This window comes from Salmo trutta, chromosome 34 (assembly GCF_901001165.1).
Source record: "Salmo trutta chromosome 34, fSalTru1.1, whole genome shotgun sequence".
Classification (NCBI taxonomy): domain Eukaryota; kingdom Metazoa; phylum Chordata; class Actinopteri; order Salmoniformes; family Salmonidae; genus Salmo; species Salmo trutta.
The window spans coordinates 32362283-32377886 of record NC_042990.1 but is presented as its reverse complement, the minus strand read 5'-3'; the positions used below and the strand labels follow the sequence as shown (position 1 = coordinate 32377886).

Here is a 15604-nt window from a genome sequence, read left to right as displayed (position 1 = left end):
TCCACTTATCCAGTGACTTTGATTCTACAGTACATAAAGTACTGAACACGTCTACAGGAGAAGGATAAATTAACCCTCACCATTAGGCTACTTAACATTGGAAAATGCCTCAATTTGGCTACTTTCTTATCAGCTGTGTAAATGCACCATACAGAATCGGTTGTTGTGGTGAGCGACCGCTGTTTCTTATGTTTGCCCGTTCCTTTATTCACCCTCCCGTGTCTTTGCCAGTGTGCCAATCGATTTCAATGTCTCATCTTACTGAGCTCTCTTATGGTGGTTTGACACATAGAAACAAATGTTTTAGCTGTCCCAGAGTGTGTCTGTATGGGACTACAGGGAGGGAGGGGAGGGGTTTCTTCTCAACACAAGAAAACATGGTGTAATAAAAATGCTGGTAAATAATTCAACATAGAATGATTGATTGAGAGGAGCATACTGGATGCCCTGTGTGTGCGCGTACAAGCACGCATCCACAAACACGCACGCAACAACGCATTCGTAACGCACGCACAAACACACACACACACACGTACAATCTCATGTGTACTTACCTTGGAACCTCATCGTGTTGTTGATGAGATCCAGGACATCAGCAATAGCGTTGTACTCTCCAACCTTCACCTCCTGCCCCTCTGTTAGGAACACAAACAGGAAAGACGTCAGTTAGGACAGCATGTGGACAACACTTTGGACAACTTTCTCTTTCAGTCAACTAGACAGCTCTTGCAGAGTATAAAATTGCAGAGATCTGACCCAAAATAACTGTAACATTTCAAATAAGACAGTATCTAATCCAAAACGAATGAGGAATACTGCAGAGTGAGTTCTCATTTACAGCTTGTGTGTTTTAGCTAAGCGTGGGTTAATGGTTGTGATACAGATTGGTATAATGGCTAGCAACAGTAACGTACTGGGGTGTATTCGTTTGTACCCTCTGTAGCAAACAGTAGTGAAACGTTTTGCAACTGAAAATTTCCATTTGTTTCCTAGTGAATACACCTCGCACAAACTATACATACATTACCGGAGAACAAGTCTCAAATGAAGAAACCAATTGTAAAAATAAAAGCAACAATAAATGCTGGCAATGGTAACGCAATACATTGGCATTTTCACAGATACAGTAAAATGAGTCTAAATTGTGATATATCCTGAGTCATAACACAAACCTCTCTCCTGAGTGCTATTTAAAGCAGCCATTCCCTTCAAGAGACGTCTTAAAAGCTGATAGTTTAAAAATGTATGTGTGTATTACAGGCTCTGTATTGACCCTGTCACACACAGCAGCTACATCACTCTCCTTCTCATAAAAATGGGTGAACAGTTACACGTAGCACACAGGGGGAGGAGGGATATGAGGGGAGACTATTCAACTCCCTCTCTCACTCTCTCTCTCTCTCTCTCTCTCTCTCTCTCTATCATTCAATTTCAATTTAAGGGCTTTATTGGAATGGGAAACCTATGTTAACATTGCCAAAGCAAGTGAAGTAGATAATAAACAGAAGTGAAATAAACAATAAAAATGAACAGTAAACATTACACTCACAGAAGTTCCAAAAGAATAAAGACATTTCAAATGTCAAATCAAATCAAATGTATTTATATAGCCCTTCTTACATCAGCTGATATCTCAAAGTGCTGTACAGAAACCCAGCCTAAAACCCCAAACAGCAAGCAATGCAGGTGTAGAAGCATGGTGGCTAGGAAAAACTCTCTAGAAAGGCCAAAACCTTGGAAGAAACCTAGAGAGGAACCAGGCTATGAGGGGTGGCCAGTCCTCTTCTGGCTGTGCCGGGTGGAGATTATAACAGCACATGGCCAAGATGTTCATAATGTCACATTATGTCTATATACAGTGTTGTAACGATGTGCAAATAGTTAAAGTACAAAAGAGAAAATAAACAAACATAAATATGGGTTGTATTTACAATGGTGTTTGTTCTTCACTGGTCTCTCTCATTTCTAAGTGTATATAGATTTACAGTGTGAGGATTGATAACAAATGTAAATGTTGGTTCTGTGTCGGATACACATAAACACTACGCAATTATGACTACCACGTCCCTGAGCTGTTGCTGCTATGTTAGCGCAAACCATTCACCCAACTTCTGAAATTACATTTCACACCTGTTTGTTCAATTACCTCCTTCATTACTGTAAATCAGATGCAGATTTAAACTCTAGCCTGATCCCATATCTGTTTGGCGTGACGACCATAGGAGCGGGCATTACAGCACAAACAGATCTGGGATCAGTGGTTTTCTGTTAATCACATTCAGATTGATGAACCCAGAGGTTCCAGACAGAGGTGCTGATACACTAGCTTGATCACAGATATGTTCGGCCATAGGAGTTGGCAAGACAGCACAAACAGATCTGGGACCAGGCTAATGATGCACTGTTTCTGCTGCCCATGTATAACAGGGTGACTTCCGTCCCTGTCTACCTGACCTAGTTTGAAGACTTAACAAATATATATATTTATATACTGCTCAAAAAAATAAAGGGAACACTAAAATAACACATCCTAGATCTGAATGAATGAAATAATCTTATTAAATACTTTTTTCTTTACATAGTTGAATGTGCTGACAACAAAATCACACAAAAATAATCAATGGAAATCCAATTTATCAACCCATGGAGGTCTGGATTTGGAGTCACACTCAAAATTAAAGTGGAAAACCACTCTACAGGCTGATCCAACTTTGATGTAATGTCCTTAAAACAAGTCAAAATGAGGCTCAGTAGTTGTGTGGCCTCCACGTGCCTGTATGACCTCCCTACAACGCCTGGGCATGCTCCTGATGAGGTGGCGGATGGTCTCCTGAGGGATCTCCTCCCAGACCTGGACTAAAGCATCCGCCAACTCCTGGACAGTCTGTGGTGCAACGTGGCGTTGGTGGATGGAGCGAGACATGATGTCCCAGATGTGCTCAATTGGATTCAGGTCTGGGGAACGGGCGGGCCAGTCCATGGCATCAATGCCTTCCTCTTGCAGGAACTGCTGACACACTCCAGCCACATGAGGTCTAGCATTGTCTTGCATTAGGAGGAACCCAGGGCCAACCGCACCAGCATATGGTCTCACAAGGGGTCTGAGGATCTCATCTCGGTACCTAATGGCAGTCAGGCTACCTCTGGCGAGCACATGTAGGGCTGTGCGGCCCCCCAAAGAAATGCCACCCCACACCATGACTGACCCACCGCCAAACCGGTCATGCTGGAGGATATTGCAGGCAGCAGAACGTTCTCCACGGCGTCTCCAGACTCTGTCACGTCTGTCACATGTGCTCAGTGTGAACCTGCTTTCATCTGTGAAGAGCACAAGGCGCCAGTGGCGAATTTGCCAATCTTGGTGTTCTCTGGCAAATGCCAAACGTCCTGCACGGTGTTGGGCTGTAAGCACAACCCCCACCTGTGGACGTCGGGCCCTCATACCACCCTCATGGAGTCTGTTTCTGACCGTTTGAGCAGACACGTGCACATTTGTGGCCTGCTGGAGGTCATTTTGCAGGGCTCTGGCAGTGCTCCTCCTACTGCTCCTTGCACAAAGGCGGAGGTAGCGGTCCTGCTGCTGGGTTGTTGCCCTCCTACGGCCTCCTCCACGTCTCCTGATGTACTGGCCTGTCTCCTGGTAGCGCCTCCATGCTCTGGACACTACGCTGACAGACACAGCAAACCTTCTTGCCACAGCTCGCATTGATGTGCCATCCTGGATGAGCTGCACTACCTGAGCCACTTGTGTGGGTTGTAGACTCCGTCTCATGCTACCACTAGAGTGAAAGCACCGCCAGCATTCAAAAGTGACCAAAACATCAGCCAGGAAGCATAAGAACTGAGAAGTGGTCTGTGGTCACCACCTGCCGAACCACTCCTTTATTGGGGGTGTCTTGCTAATTGCCTATAATTTCCACCTGTTGTCTATTCCATTTGCACAACAGCATGTGAAATTTATTGTCAATCAGTGGACAGTTTGATTTCCCAGAAGTGTGATTGACTTGGAATTACATTGTGTTGTTTAAGTGTTCCCTTTATTTTTTTGAGCAGTGTATATACATATATATTGTAATTTTTTAACCTCTTTTTCTCCCCAATTTCATGGTATCCAATTGGTAGTTAGAGTCTTGTCCCATCGCTGCAACTACCATACGGACTCGGGAGAGGCAAAGGTCAAGAGCCGTGCATCCTCCAATACACAAACCAGCCAAGCCACATTGCTTCTTCACACAATGCCCACTTAACCCAGAAACCAGCCGCACCAATGTGGCGACCGTGTCAATGTGCATTGCACCCGGCCCGCCACAGGAGTCGCTAGTGTGCAATGGGACAAGAACATCCCTGCCGGCCAAACCGTCCCCTAACCCAGGCAACGCTGGACCAATTGTGTGCCCCCCCATGGGTTTCCCGATCACGGCCGGCTACGACAGAGCCTGGACTCGAACCAGGATCTCTAGTGGCACAGCTAGCACTGCGATGCAGTGCCTTAGACCACTGCACCACTCGGGAGGCCCTAGGTTGCAAACTTAGAAACCTCTGCACAATGTCACCATAGTGATGCTAAATGTTTTAGCCATCTGCTGCACACACCCCAGCGTGCATCCCAAATGGCACCCTGTTCCCTATATAGTACACTACTATTGACCAAGGCCCATAGGAAATAGGGTACCATTTGGGATGCAGACATGTTATGCAGGGTTATTCTCTGCAGCTGTCCCAATCAAACCTACGTCATCCTACCATCTCAGCACTCTATTGCTGGAGATGACAGAATGTGAATTTCATTCAATAATGAATTAACCTTTATATAGCTTTAAACTTAGGGGGAAACACCTTCACGTCTCGCTACACTGGCTCAGACGCTCGTCCAATGTGTCAGGGCAAGCAAACTATTGCAGACTACAAAGGGAAGCACAGCCGCAAACTGTCCAGTGACACGAGCCTACCAGACGAGCTAAATTACTTCTATGCTCACTTCGAGACAAGTAACACTGAAGCACACTTCGAGACAAGTAACACTGAAGCATGCATGAGAGCATCAGCTGTCCTGGACGACTGTGTGATCAAGCTCTCCGTAGCCGATGTGAGTAAGACCTTTAAACATGTCAACATTCACAAGGTCGCAGGGCCAGATGGATTACCAGGAAGCGTACTCCGAGCATGCGCTGACCAACTGGCAAAATATTTTCAACCTCTCCCTGTCTGAGTCTGTAATACCATCATGTTTCAAGCAGACCACCATAGTCCCTGTGCCCAACAACACTAGGTAACCTGCGTAAATGACTACCAACCTGTAGCACTTAAATCTGTAGCCATGAAATGCTTTGAAAGGCTGGTCATGGCTCACATCAACACCATTATCCCAGAAACCCTAGACCCACTCCGATTTACATACCACTCCAACAGATTCACAGATGATGCAATTGCTATTACACTCCACACTGCCCTTTCACACTTGGACAAAAGGAACACCTATGTGAGAATGCTATTCATTGACTACAGCTCAGCGTTCAACACCAGAGTGCCCTCAAAGCTAAGGACCCTGGGACTAAACACCTCCCTCTGCAACTGGATCCTGGACTTCCTGACGGGCCGCCCCCAGGTGGTAAGGGTAGACAACAACACACCTGCCATGCTGATCCTCAACACTGGGGCCCCTCAGGGGTGCATGCTCAGTACCCTGCTGTACTCCTTGTTCACTCATGACTGCATGGCCAGGCACGACTCCAACACTATCATTAAGTTTGCCGATGACGCAACAGTGGTAGGTCTGATCACCGACAACGACGAAACAGCCTGTAGGGAGGAGGTCAGAGACCTGGCTGTGTGGTACCAGGACGACAACCTCTCCCTCAACTTGATCAAGACGAAGGAGATGATTGTGGACTACAGTAAAAGGAGGACTGAGCACTCCCCCATTCTCATCGATGGGGCTGTGTTGGAGCAGGTTGAGAGCTTCAAGTTACATGGTGTCCACATTAACAACAAACAAACATGGTCCAAGCACACCAAAACAGTTATGAAGAGGGCACGACAAAACCTATTTCTCCTCAGGAGACTGAAAATTATTTGGCATGGGTCCTCAGATCCTCAAAATGTTCTACAGCTGCATCATCGAGAGCATCCTGACTGGTTGCATCACTGCCTGGTATGGCAACTGCTCGGCCTCCGACCGCAAGGCACTACAAAGGATAGTGTGTACGGCCCAGTACATCACTGGGGCCAAGCGTCCTGCCATCCAGGACCTCTATACCAGACGGTGTCAGAGGAAGGCCCTAAAAATTGTAAAAGACTCCAGCCACCCTAGTCATAGACTGTTCTCTCTGCTACCGCACGGCAAGCGGTACCGGAGCGCCAAGGATATTATATAACATTTTGAAAAAATATGTTTTTGGTATGTTTTCTTAAAACTGCGTTGTTGGTTATGGGCTTGTAAGTAAGCATTTCACTGTAAGGTCTACACCTGTTGTACTCGGCGCATGTGACAAATACAATTTGATTTGATTTGATTTACTAAACCATAAGAAATTATTTGAATATTAATATATTCGGTGTTCTTACACTGCACCCTCAGTGTCACGTCCTGACCATAGTAAGAGGTTATTTTCTATCGTAGAGTAGGTCAGGGCGTGACAGGGTTTTTTTTGTGTTTTTCTATGTTTTGTATTTCTATGTTTAAGTTCTAGTTTTTTCTATTTCTATGTTGTTTTTTTTGGGTTGATCTCCAATTGGAGGCAGCTGGTCCTTGTTGTCTCTAATTGGAGATCATATTTAAGTAGGGGTTTTTCTTCCTGATTTTTTGTGGGTTATTATATTTTGAGTAGTGTTTGTTTCTCTCTGCGTCACGGTTTGTTGTTTTGTCAATTCAGTTATTTATGTATTGCAAAGTTTCACGGATTTAATAAAAATGTGGAACTACAACCACGCTGCACTTTGGTCTGCTCCTTTCGACAGCCGTGACACTCAGCCGCACTCTGCGGTAAAGTTCCTCTTAGGTCTTAGGTACAGATCTAGTATCAGCTTCCCTTTCCCAATCCTAACCTTAACCATTAATCAGGAAAATGCAAAGCTGTCCCTATCAGTGTACCAGGAGACTTTATGTAAGGTGATCTGTAGGCTGATGAGTTGAGGGGGGATGTAGGGTGAAGTTACCCCTAGATGCTGATCTTTGGTCAGCGTTGCATTTCCCCCACTAATGGTTAAGGTTAGGATTGGGGAGGGGAAGCTGATCTTAGATCTGTACCTAAGGGGAACTTCACCACAGAGCGGGGCTGGGGGTGAAAGACAGGCTCTGATAGTCTGATCCTTCAAAAGGGGAATGCATGAGCTGTTCCCACACTGCATGAGGACAGACGGCAGGGTTGAGGAGAGGATCAGGTCCTGGTTAAATATTCAGCCAGGGCAATCCCTCCTCTCTCTCCACTCCTACTCTCCTCTCTCTCTCTCTCCTCTTTCTTCACTTCTCCTCTCCTCTTTTTCCCGGCTCTCTCTCACTCTCTCTCACTTTCTCTTCATCTCTTGTGTCAAACAGTCGTCACACACTCCCTGAGAAGCCAGGTGGGAAGGAGGGAGGGAGAGATAGAGGGGGGAAGGATGGTAGACATAATAAGGACATGATATGAAGAGAGGTGAAAAGAATAGAGTGGAGATTCAGAAAGAGAGAGAGGGGAGAAAAGGAGAGAGAGAGGGGAGAAAAGGAGAGAGAGAGGGGAGAAAAGGAAAGAGAGAGGGGAGAAAAGGAGAGAGAGAGGGGAGAAAAGGAAAGAGAGAGGGGAGAAAAGGAGAGAGAGAGGGGAGAAAAGGAGAGAGAGAGGGGAGAAAAGGAGAGAGAGAGGGGAGAAAAGGAAAGAGAGAGAGAGAGGGGAGAAAAGGAGAGAGAGAGGGGAGAAAAGGAAAGAGAGAGGGGAGAAAAGGAAAGAGAGAGGGGAGAAAAGGAGAGAGAGAGGGGAGAAAAGGAGAGAGAGAGGGGAGAAAAGGAGAGAGAGAGGGGAGAAAAGGAGAGAGAGAGGGAGAAGAGAAAGAGGGAGAAAGAGAGAGAGAGAGGGGAGAAAAGGAGAGAGAGAGGGGAGAAAAGGAGAGAGAGAGGGGAGAAAAGGAAAGAGAGAGAGAGAGGGGAGAAAAGGAGAAAGGCAGGTGTGTGTCATGGGGGAGGGAGAGTGGCGGGGAGGGGGGGTGTTCTGCCTAAGGCTAGGTACTCATAATGACATTTTCACAGAGCTATGGAGCAAGAGCTCTCCAGTTCACTGATGATAACATTAATTTGCTTATCCATGACATGACTGCCAGTTGCCTTCCAATTGAAAAACTCCATCACTCCCACAACCAAACAGGTCCGCCTCCCCCGAGTGTTTCCACACACACACACACACACACACACACACACACACACACATGCACGCACACAAACACACCTACATCCCGATTTAAGCTGCCACAGGGGGCACCTCTGCAGTGGGGTAGATAAGATAGGGGTGAGCGGATTAATAAAGGCATACTGGTGCTGAGGGAGGGTTGGGTCGGGAGCTGGGGGGATTCCCCCAAATACAGATCACACCCCTGGGTAGAAAATCCCACCCGGCAGCCCCCTGGCAGTCAACCACCACTGGTTGGGTAACCCCAGAGATAGGATTACTATGACATCATCATCAGCCAGACAGAAACTAGTCATAATACTAGAGCAATTCAACAGAACATCAAAGCAATCCAACAATCCTACAACATGTGCTTACAGTACCTTGAAACTGTGTGAATTTGATTGTACCCATCCGTTCTCCATTCCTGAACATGACTTGGCCCTGGATAGAAAAGGAATGAAAAACACATTTAGACATTTTAAAGCATTTAAAGTACTTAAGGACTCAATGAGGAATCACATGTTCAATACAATACACTTGTTGCCTTGTCCATATGATGCTGCCTTGTCCATGTGACATGATCCACATCAGCTACCAAGCTGAAACCAAACATTGTTGGCCCTTGTTAATGCCCAGGCCTAAACGCTAGCGAGCTAAACCATCTGAATTGTTGACCATCTTCAACGATGGGCTACAGCAGAGGAAGCAGTAGAGCTAGAGATAATCTTGATTTCATTTGAATTTAGATGCATTGTTTTCTTGATGAGCCATTAAGTGTTGGCACATTTTTTATATTTTTATTTTACCCCCTTTTTCTCCCCAATTTCGTGATATCCAGTTGTTAGTTACTGTCTTGTCCCATCACTGCAACTCCCGTACGGACTCAGGAGAGGCGAAGGTCGAGAGCCGTGCATCCTCCGAAACACGACCCGCCAAGCCACACTGTTTCTTTTCACAATGCTCGCTTAACCTGGAAGCCAGCCGCACCAATGTATTGGAGGAAACACCGTACACCTGGCGACCATGTCAGCATGCATTGCGCCCAGCCCGCCACAGGAGTCGCTAGAGCACGATGGGACAAGGACAACATGGCCGGCCAAACTCTCCCCTAACCCGACAACGCTGGGCCAATTGTTCGCTGCCTCATAGGTCTCCCAGTCATGGCCAGCTGCGACACAAACAAACAAATTAATTGGTCAGCAGATTAATTTGCTGATATCCTAAGAATATATTTTTGCTGTAGCACCCACTCAAGCAGGTACAGTTGAAGTCGGAAGTTACACCTTAGCCACCTTAGCCAAATACATTTAAACTCAGTTTTTCACAATTCCTGACATTTAATCCTAGTAAAAATTCCCTGTCTTAGGTCAGTTAGGATCACCACTTTATTTTAAGAATGTGAAATGTCAGAATAATAGTAACGAGAATGATTTATTTCAGCTTTTATTTCTTTCATCACATTCCCAGTGGGTCAGAAGTTTACATACACTCAATTAGTATTTGGTAGCATTGCCTTTAAATTGTTTAACTCGGGTCAAACGTTTCTGGTAGCCTTCCACAAGCTTCCCACAATAAGTTGGGTGAATTGTGGCCCATTCCTCCTGACAAAGCTGGTGTAACTGAGTCAGGTTTGTAGGCCTCCTTGCTCGCACATGTTATTTCAGTTCTGCCCACACATTTTCGATAGGATTGAGGTCAGGGCTTTGTGATGGCCACTCCAATACCTTGACTTTGTTGTCCATAAGCCACAACTTTGGAAGTATGCTTGGAGTCATTGTCCATTTGGAAGACCCATTTGCAACCAAGCTTTAACTTCCTGACTGATGTCTTGAGATGTTGCTTCAATATATCCAACAAATTTTCCTACCTCACGATGCCATCTATTTTGTGAAGTGCATCAGTCCCTCCTGCAGCAAAGCACCTCCACAACATGATGCTGCCACCCCCGTGCTTCACGGTTGGGATGGTGATCTTCGGCTTGCAAGCCTCCCTCTTTTTCCTCCAAACATAACGATGGTCATTATGGCCAAACAGTTTCATCAGACCAGAGGACATTTCTCCAAAAAGTACGATCTTTGTCCCCATGTCCAGTTGCAAACCGTAGCCTGGCCTTTTTATGGTGGTTTTGGAGCAGTGGCTTCTTCTTTGCTGAGCGGCCTTTCAGGTTATGTCGATGTAGGACTCGTTTTACTGTGGATATAGATACTTTTGTACCTGTTTCCTCCAGCATCTTCACAAGGTCATTTGCTGTTGTACTGGGATGATTTGCACTTTTCAAACCAAAGTTCATTCATCTCTAGGAGATAGAACGCGTCTCCTTCCTGAGTGGTATGACGGCTGCGTGGTCTCATGGTGTTTATACTTGCGTACTATTGTTTGTACAGATGAACGTGGTACCTTCAGGCGTTTGGAAATTGCTCCAAAGGATGAACCAGACTTCAACTGTATACTTCACTGGTCATCCCCAAAGCCAACACTTTTCCTTCCAGTTCTCTGCTGCCAATGACTGGAACGAATTGCAAAAATCACTGAAGCTGGAGTCTTATATCTCCCTCACTAACTTTAAGCATCAGCTGTCAGAGCAGCTTACCGATCACTGTACCTGTACACAGCCAATCTGTAAATAGCACACCATACTACCTCATCCCTATATTGTTATTTATCCTCTTGCTCTTTTGCACCCCAGTATCTCTACTTGCACATCATCATCTGCACATCTATCACTACAGTTTTAATGCTAAATTGTAATTATTTCGCCTCTATGGCCTATTTATTGCCTACCTCCCTACTCTTCTACATCTACAGACACTGTACATAGATGTTTCTATTTGTGTTATTGACTGTACGTTTGTTTATGTGTAACTCTGTGTTGTTGTTTTTGTCACACTGCTTTGCTTTATCTTGGCCAGGTTGCAGTTGTAAATGAGAACTTGTTCTCAACTGGCCTACTTGGTTAAGTAATGGTGAAATAAATAAATAAATTTAAATTCCCTTGAGGGTCAGCAAAGGGCTGTCTGATTTCGTAATGTGACTCTTATCACAAATCTTCTTTAAGGGGCTTTTAAAAAGTAATGTCTTAAGTGAGAATACCACCTTTAAGGGGCTTTTAAAAAGTCATGTCTTAAGTGAGAATACCACCTTTGGCTACTGAACAGACATCATTAGTCAGTCCTTCCACCTTTGAAACTTTGACATGTCTTTGATTTCAGCCTTAAGTGAAAGCGACTGGAAACGAATGACACTCTCACATGGATCATCATTGATATTCCAAAAAACAAATAAAATCATAAAAAAATGCAGATATTTTCACACAAAACAAGTCTGGCAACTAACACATTGCCTTCCCTCCCTTATCCATCCTCATCCATCAAAACTGTGGAATGAATTCATCAAGCCATCTGCCCATAGAACTCCCTAATTAAACATTTAACTGGATCTGGGATTACTGGCGGCCACAGAAAAACAGGTGAATGAGACAGAGAGAGAGAGTTAGCATGGAGCTGATTAAAGCAGCGCTGACAGAGAGATGGGAAGGAAGGAAACCTATTGAAGAGCCAATTTCAGTTCAAAAAGACGCTGAGGCTTTGAAGTCAGTCGCTGGGCGGGTTTCTGCACCCTGATTGGTACCCTGTATTTGTATGCATCTGTGATGTGACTGAGTGTCTGTCTGTGTGAGCTCGGAGAGAGAGAGCTAGCTAAACCTACTGTCCTCACAGACAGCAGTGCAAGGCTAACTGCGGTGGGATGGAGAGTTTTCTGCTGTTGTATGGCATTTAAAAAGTCTAAGCTCAGAGAGAGAGAGCTACCTATAGCTAACTGCCAAAATAAAGGAAGCGCTTGAGTAAATGAGAGATACACAGTATATTGAAAGCAGGTGCTTCCACACAGGTGTGGTTCCTGAGTTAATTAAGCAATTAACATCCCATCATGCTTGGGGTCATGTATAAAAAGGCCCAGTTGCCCACTATTTTGGCTAGCATTGCTAGAAGACCTCAGTGACTTTGAAAGAGGGTTCTCGAAAGAGCATGGGATGTTTAATGGATGTCTATCTCAGTCACCAGATCTCAACCCAACTGAACACTTATGGGAGATTCTGGATGAACGGTGTCACATTCCTCCGATAGAGTTCCAGACACTTGTAGAATCTATGCTAGGGCGTATTGAAGCTGTTCTGGTGGCTCGTGGTGGCCCAACGCCCTATTAAGACACTTTATGTTGGTGTTTCCTTTCTTTTGGCAGTTACCTGTAGCTAGGCTTGACACTGCTGCTAATACAGCCTTCGCCTCAGTGCTATATGCTGACAGTTGTGAGACGGAGCTAAAACAAAAGAGTCTTTAGGCCAAGCATCGGTATAAAACTGCAGTAGAAAAGTACTATAAGTGTTTCCTGCTTCCTGTTCTGAGACTCCGGTAGTGTTTTTCTTTACAGTGGCTTGCGAAAGTATTCACCCCCTTGGCATTTTTCCTATTTTGTTGCCTTACAACCTGGAATTAAAATTGATTTTTTGGGGGTTTGTATCATTTAATTTACACAACATGCCTTCCACTTTGAAGATGCTAAATATTTTTTATTGTGAAACAAACAAGAAATAAGACAAAAAACCGGAAAACTTCAGCGTGCATAACTATTCACCCCCTCAAAGTCAATACTTTGTAGAGCCACCTTTTGCAGCAATTACAGCTGCAAGTCTCTTGGGGTATGTCTCTATAAGCTTGGCATATCTAGCCACTGGGATTTTTGCCCATTCTTCAAGGCAAAACTTCTCCAGCTCCTTCAAGTTGGATGGGTTCCGCTGGTGTACAGCAATCTTTAAATCATACCACAGATTCTCAATTGGATTGAGGTCTGGGCTTTCACTAGGGCATTGCAAGACATTTAAATGTTTCCCGTTAAACCACTCGGGTGTTGCTTTAGCAGTATGCTTAGGGTCATTGTCCTGCTGGAAGGTGAACCTCCCAGTATCAAATCTCTTGAAGACTGAAACAGGTTTCCCTCAAGAATTTCCCTGTATTTAGCGCCATCCAGCATTCCATCAATTCTGATCAGTTTCCCAGTCCCTGCCGATGAAAAACATACGCACAGCATGATGCTGCCACCACACTTCACTGTGGGGCTGGTGTTCTCGGGGTGACGAGAGGTGTTGGGTTTGCGCCAGACAAAGCGTTTTCCTTGATGGCCAAAAAGCTCCATTTTAGTCTCATCTAACCAGAGTACCTTCTTCCATATGTTTGGGGAGTCTCCCACATGCCTGTTGGTGAACACCAAACGTGTTTGCTTATTTTTTTCTTTAAGCAATGGCTTTTTTTCTGGCCACTCTTCCGTAAAGCCCAACTCTGTGGAGTGTACGGCTGAAAATGGTCCTATGGACAGATACTCCAATCTCTGCGGTGGAGCTTTGCAGCTCCTTCAGGGTTATCTTTGGTCTCTTTGTTGCCTCTCTGATTAATGCCCTCCTTGCCTTGAGTTTTGGTGGGCGGCCCTCTCTTGGCAGGTTTGTTGTGGTGCCTTATTCTTTCCATTTTTTAATAATGGATTTAATGGTGCTCTGTGGAATGTTCAAAGTTTCTGATATTTTTTTATAACCCAACCCTGATCTGTACTTCTCCACAACTTTGTCTCAGGCCTGTTTGAAGAGCTCCTTGGTATTTATGGTGCCGCTTGCTTGGTGGTGCCCCTTGCTTAGTGGTGTTGCAGACTCTGGGGCCTTTCAGAACAGGTGTATATATACTGAGATCATGTGACAGATCATGTGACACTTAGATTGCACACAGGTGGACTTTATTTAACTAATTATGTGACTTCTGAAGGTAATTGGTTGCACCAGATCTCATTTAGGGGCCTCATAGCAAAGGGGTAAATACATATGCACGCACCACTTGAAAAAAACCTAATAATTAGAATTTTTTGAAACAAGTTATTTTTTCATTTCACTTCACCAATTAAGACTATACATGAAATCCAAATAAAAATCTATTGAAATTACAGGTTGTAATGCAACAAAATAGGAAAAATGCCAAGGGAGTGAATACTTTTGCAAGACCCTGTATAAATACTCAGGGTCAGACGCTGTAACTCTGGAACGAAGGAACTTTTTACCTGCCATCAATTGTGTTTAATAAGACGGTGTAATTGTGTCTTTCTGCAGGAGTATGTAGGAGAGTTGATCTAGGATCAGGTCCCCCCTGTCCATTTAATCTTATTAATTGTGATCTAAAAGGCAAAACTGATCCTATATCAGCACTCCTACTATACAACCTTTGATACATTCAGCCCATGGTCCTGTTAAGCATGTGACTGTGAGAAGCCGTGCCGAGAGAGTATTTTGTTGTTCCCAATCTTTTCCCCACTGTGGGGCTCAGGCTGCATGACTGTTGCCAGGAGGTTCACCATGTTTTGCTGCCGGAAGTCATATTGAGCGATCGCTGACATTCCTGAGCCTGAGACATTGGCCCCTGGTTACGTAAGTGTGTGGTTGTGTAGTGCACTTAAGAAACTGTAAAAAGTGTAGAAATATGTGTGAAATGTTTGCAGAGCATGTGGTCTAGTGTCAATGCTCCTGCCTCCTCTCTCCACCAGAGACCAGGGTTCAATCCCTGATCCTCCTGCCTCCTCTCTCCACCAGAGACCAGGGTTCAATCCCTGATCCTCCTGGCTCCTCTCTCCACCAGAGACCAGGGTTCAATCCCTGATCCTCCTGGCTCCTCTCTCCACCAGAGACCAGGGTTCAATCCCTGATCCTCCTGGCTCCTCTCTCCACCAGAGACCACCAGGGTTCAATCCCTGATCCTCCTGGCTCCTCTCTCCACCAGAGACCAGGGTTCAATCCCTGATCAAACCCTTTTGTCTGTTACTTCCAACTGCCTCTGTCCACTGATTAATTCCCTGTCTAAATACAGGGTGAAAAAAAATACCCCACAAAATTAAATAAATATGTGTAAAAATATCAGTATGCACAATCAATACCGGATGTTGTATTTCTAATCTGGAGGGCCTTGATATTCATATCTCACTAATGGCAGATACATAAAAGGAGAAACAAAATGTCCCTCTTACATTGTTCTCCAGCTCCTGGAGCTCTGGTTCAGCTGGAGCAGGGAGGGAGCCAGTGTGAGTTGACCCAGACTAACAGCCCTCTCTGGGATTCACAGACCCAGCCTGCCCTTGTTGATGAGGGCGGTATAACTGTGTTTGAGGAGGTGAGATGGCGGTATCACTTTGCTACTTTGTTTCTGGAGGTGAGAAAAGGG

The 15604-nt window shown here is 45.1% G+C and overlaps 1 protein-coding gene across 1 annotated transcript in view; it reads right to left on the bottom strand.

Annotated features, from left to right (window-relative positions):
• The window catches only part of LOC115174040 (gamma-aminobutyric acid type B receptor subunit 2), a 413659-nt gene that overhangs the window by 108489 nt on the left and 289566 nt on the right, over positions 1 to 15604 (bottom strand). The window contains exons 8-9 of the mRNA XM_029732652.1: positions 8738 to 8798; positions 555 to 635 (exon numbers count right to left, since the gene is read on the bottom strand). Of these exons, the coding sequence (XP_029588512.1) occupies positions 555 to 635; positions 8738 to 8798 (142 nt within the window). The remainder of the gene's footprint in view (positions 1 to 554; positions 636 to 8737; positions 8799 to 15604) is intronic.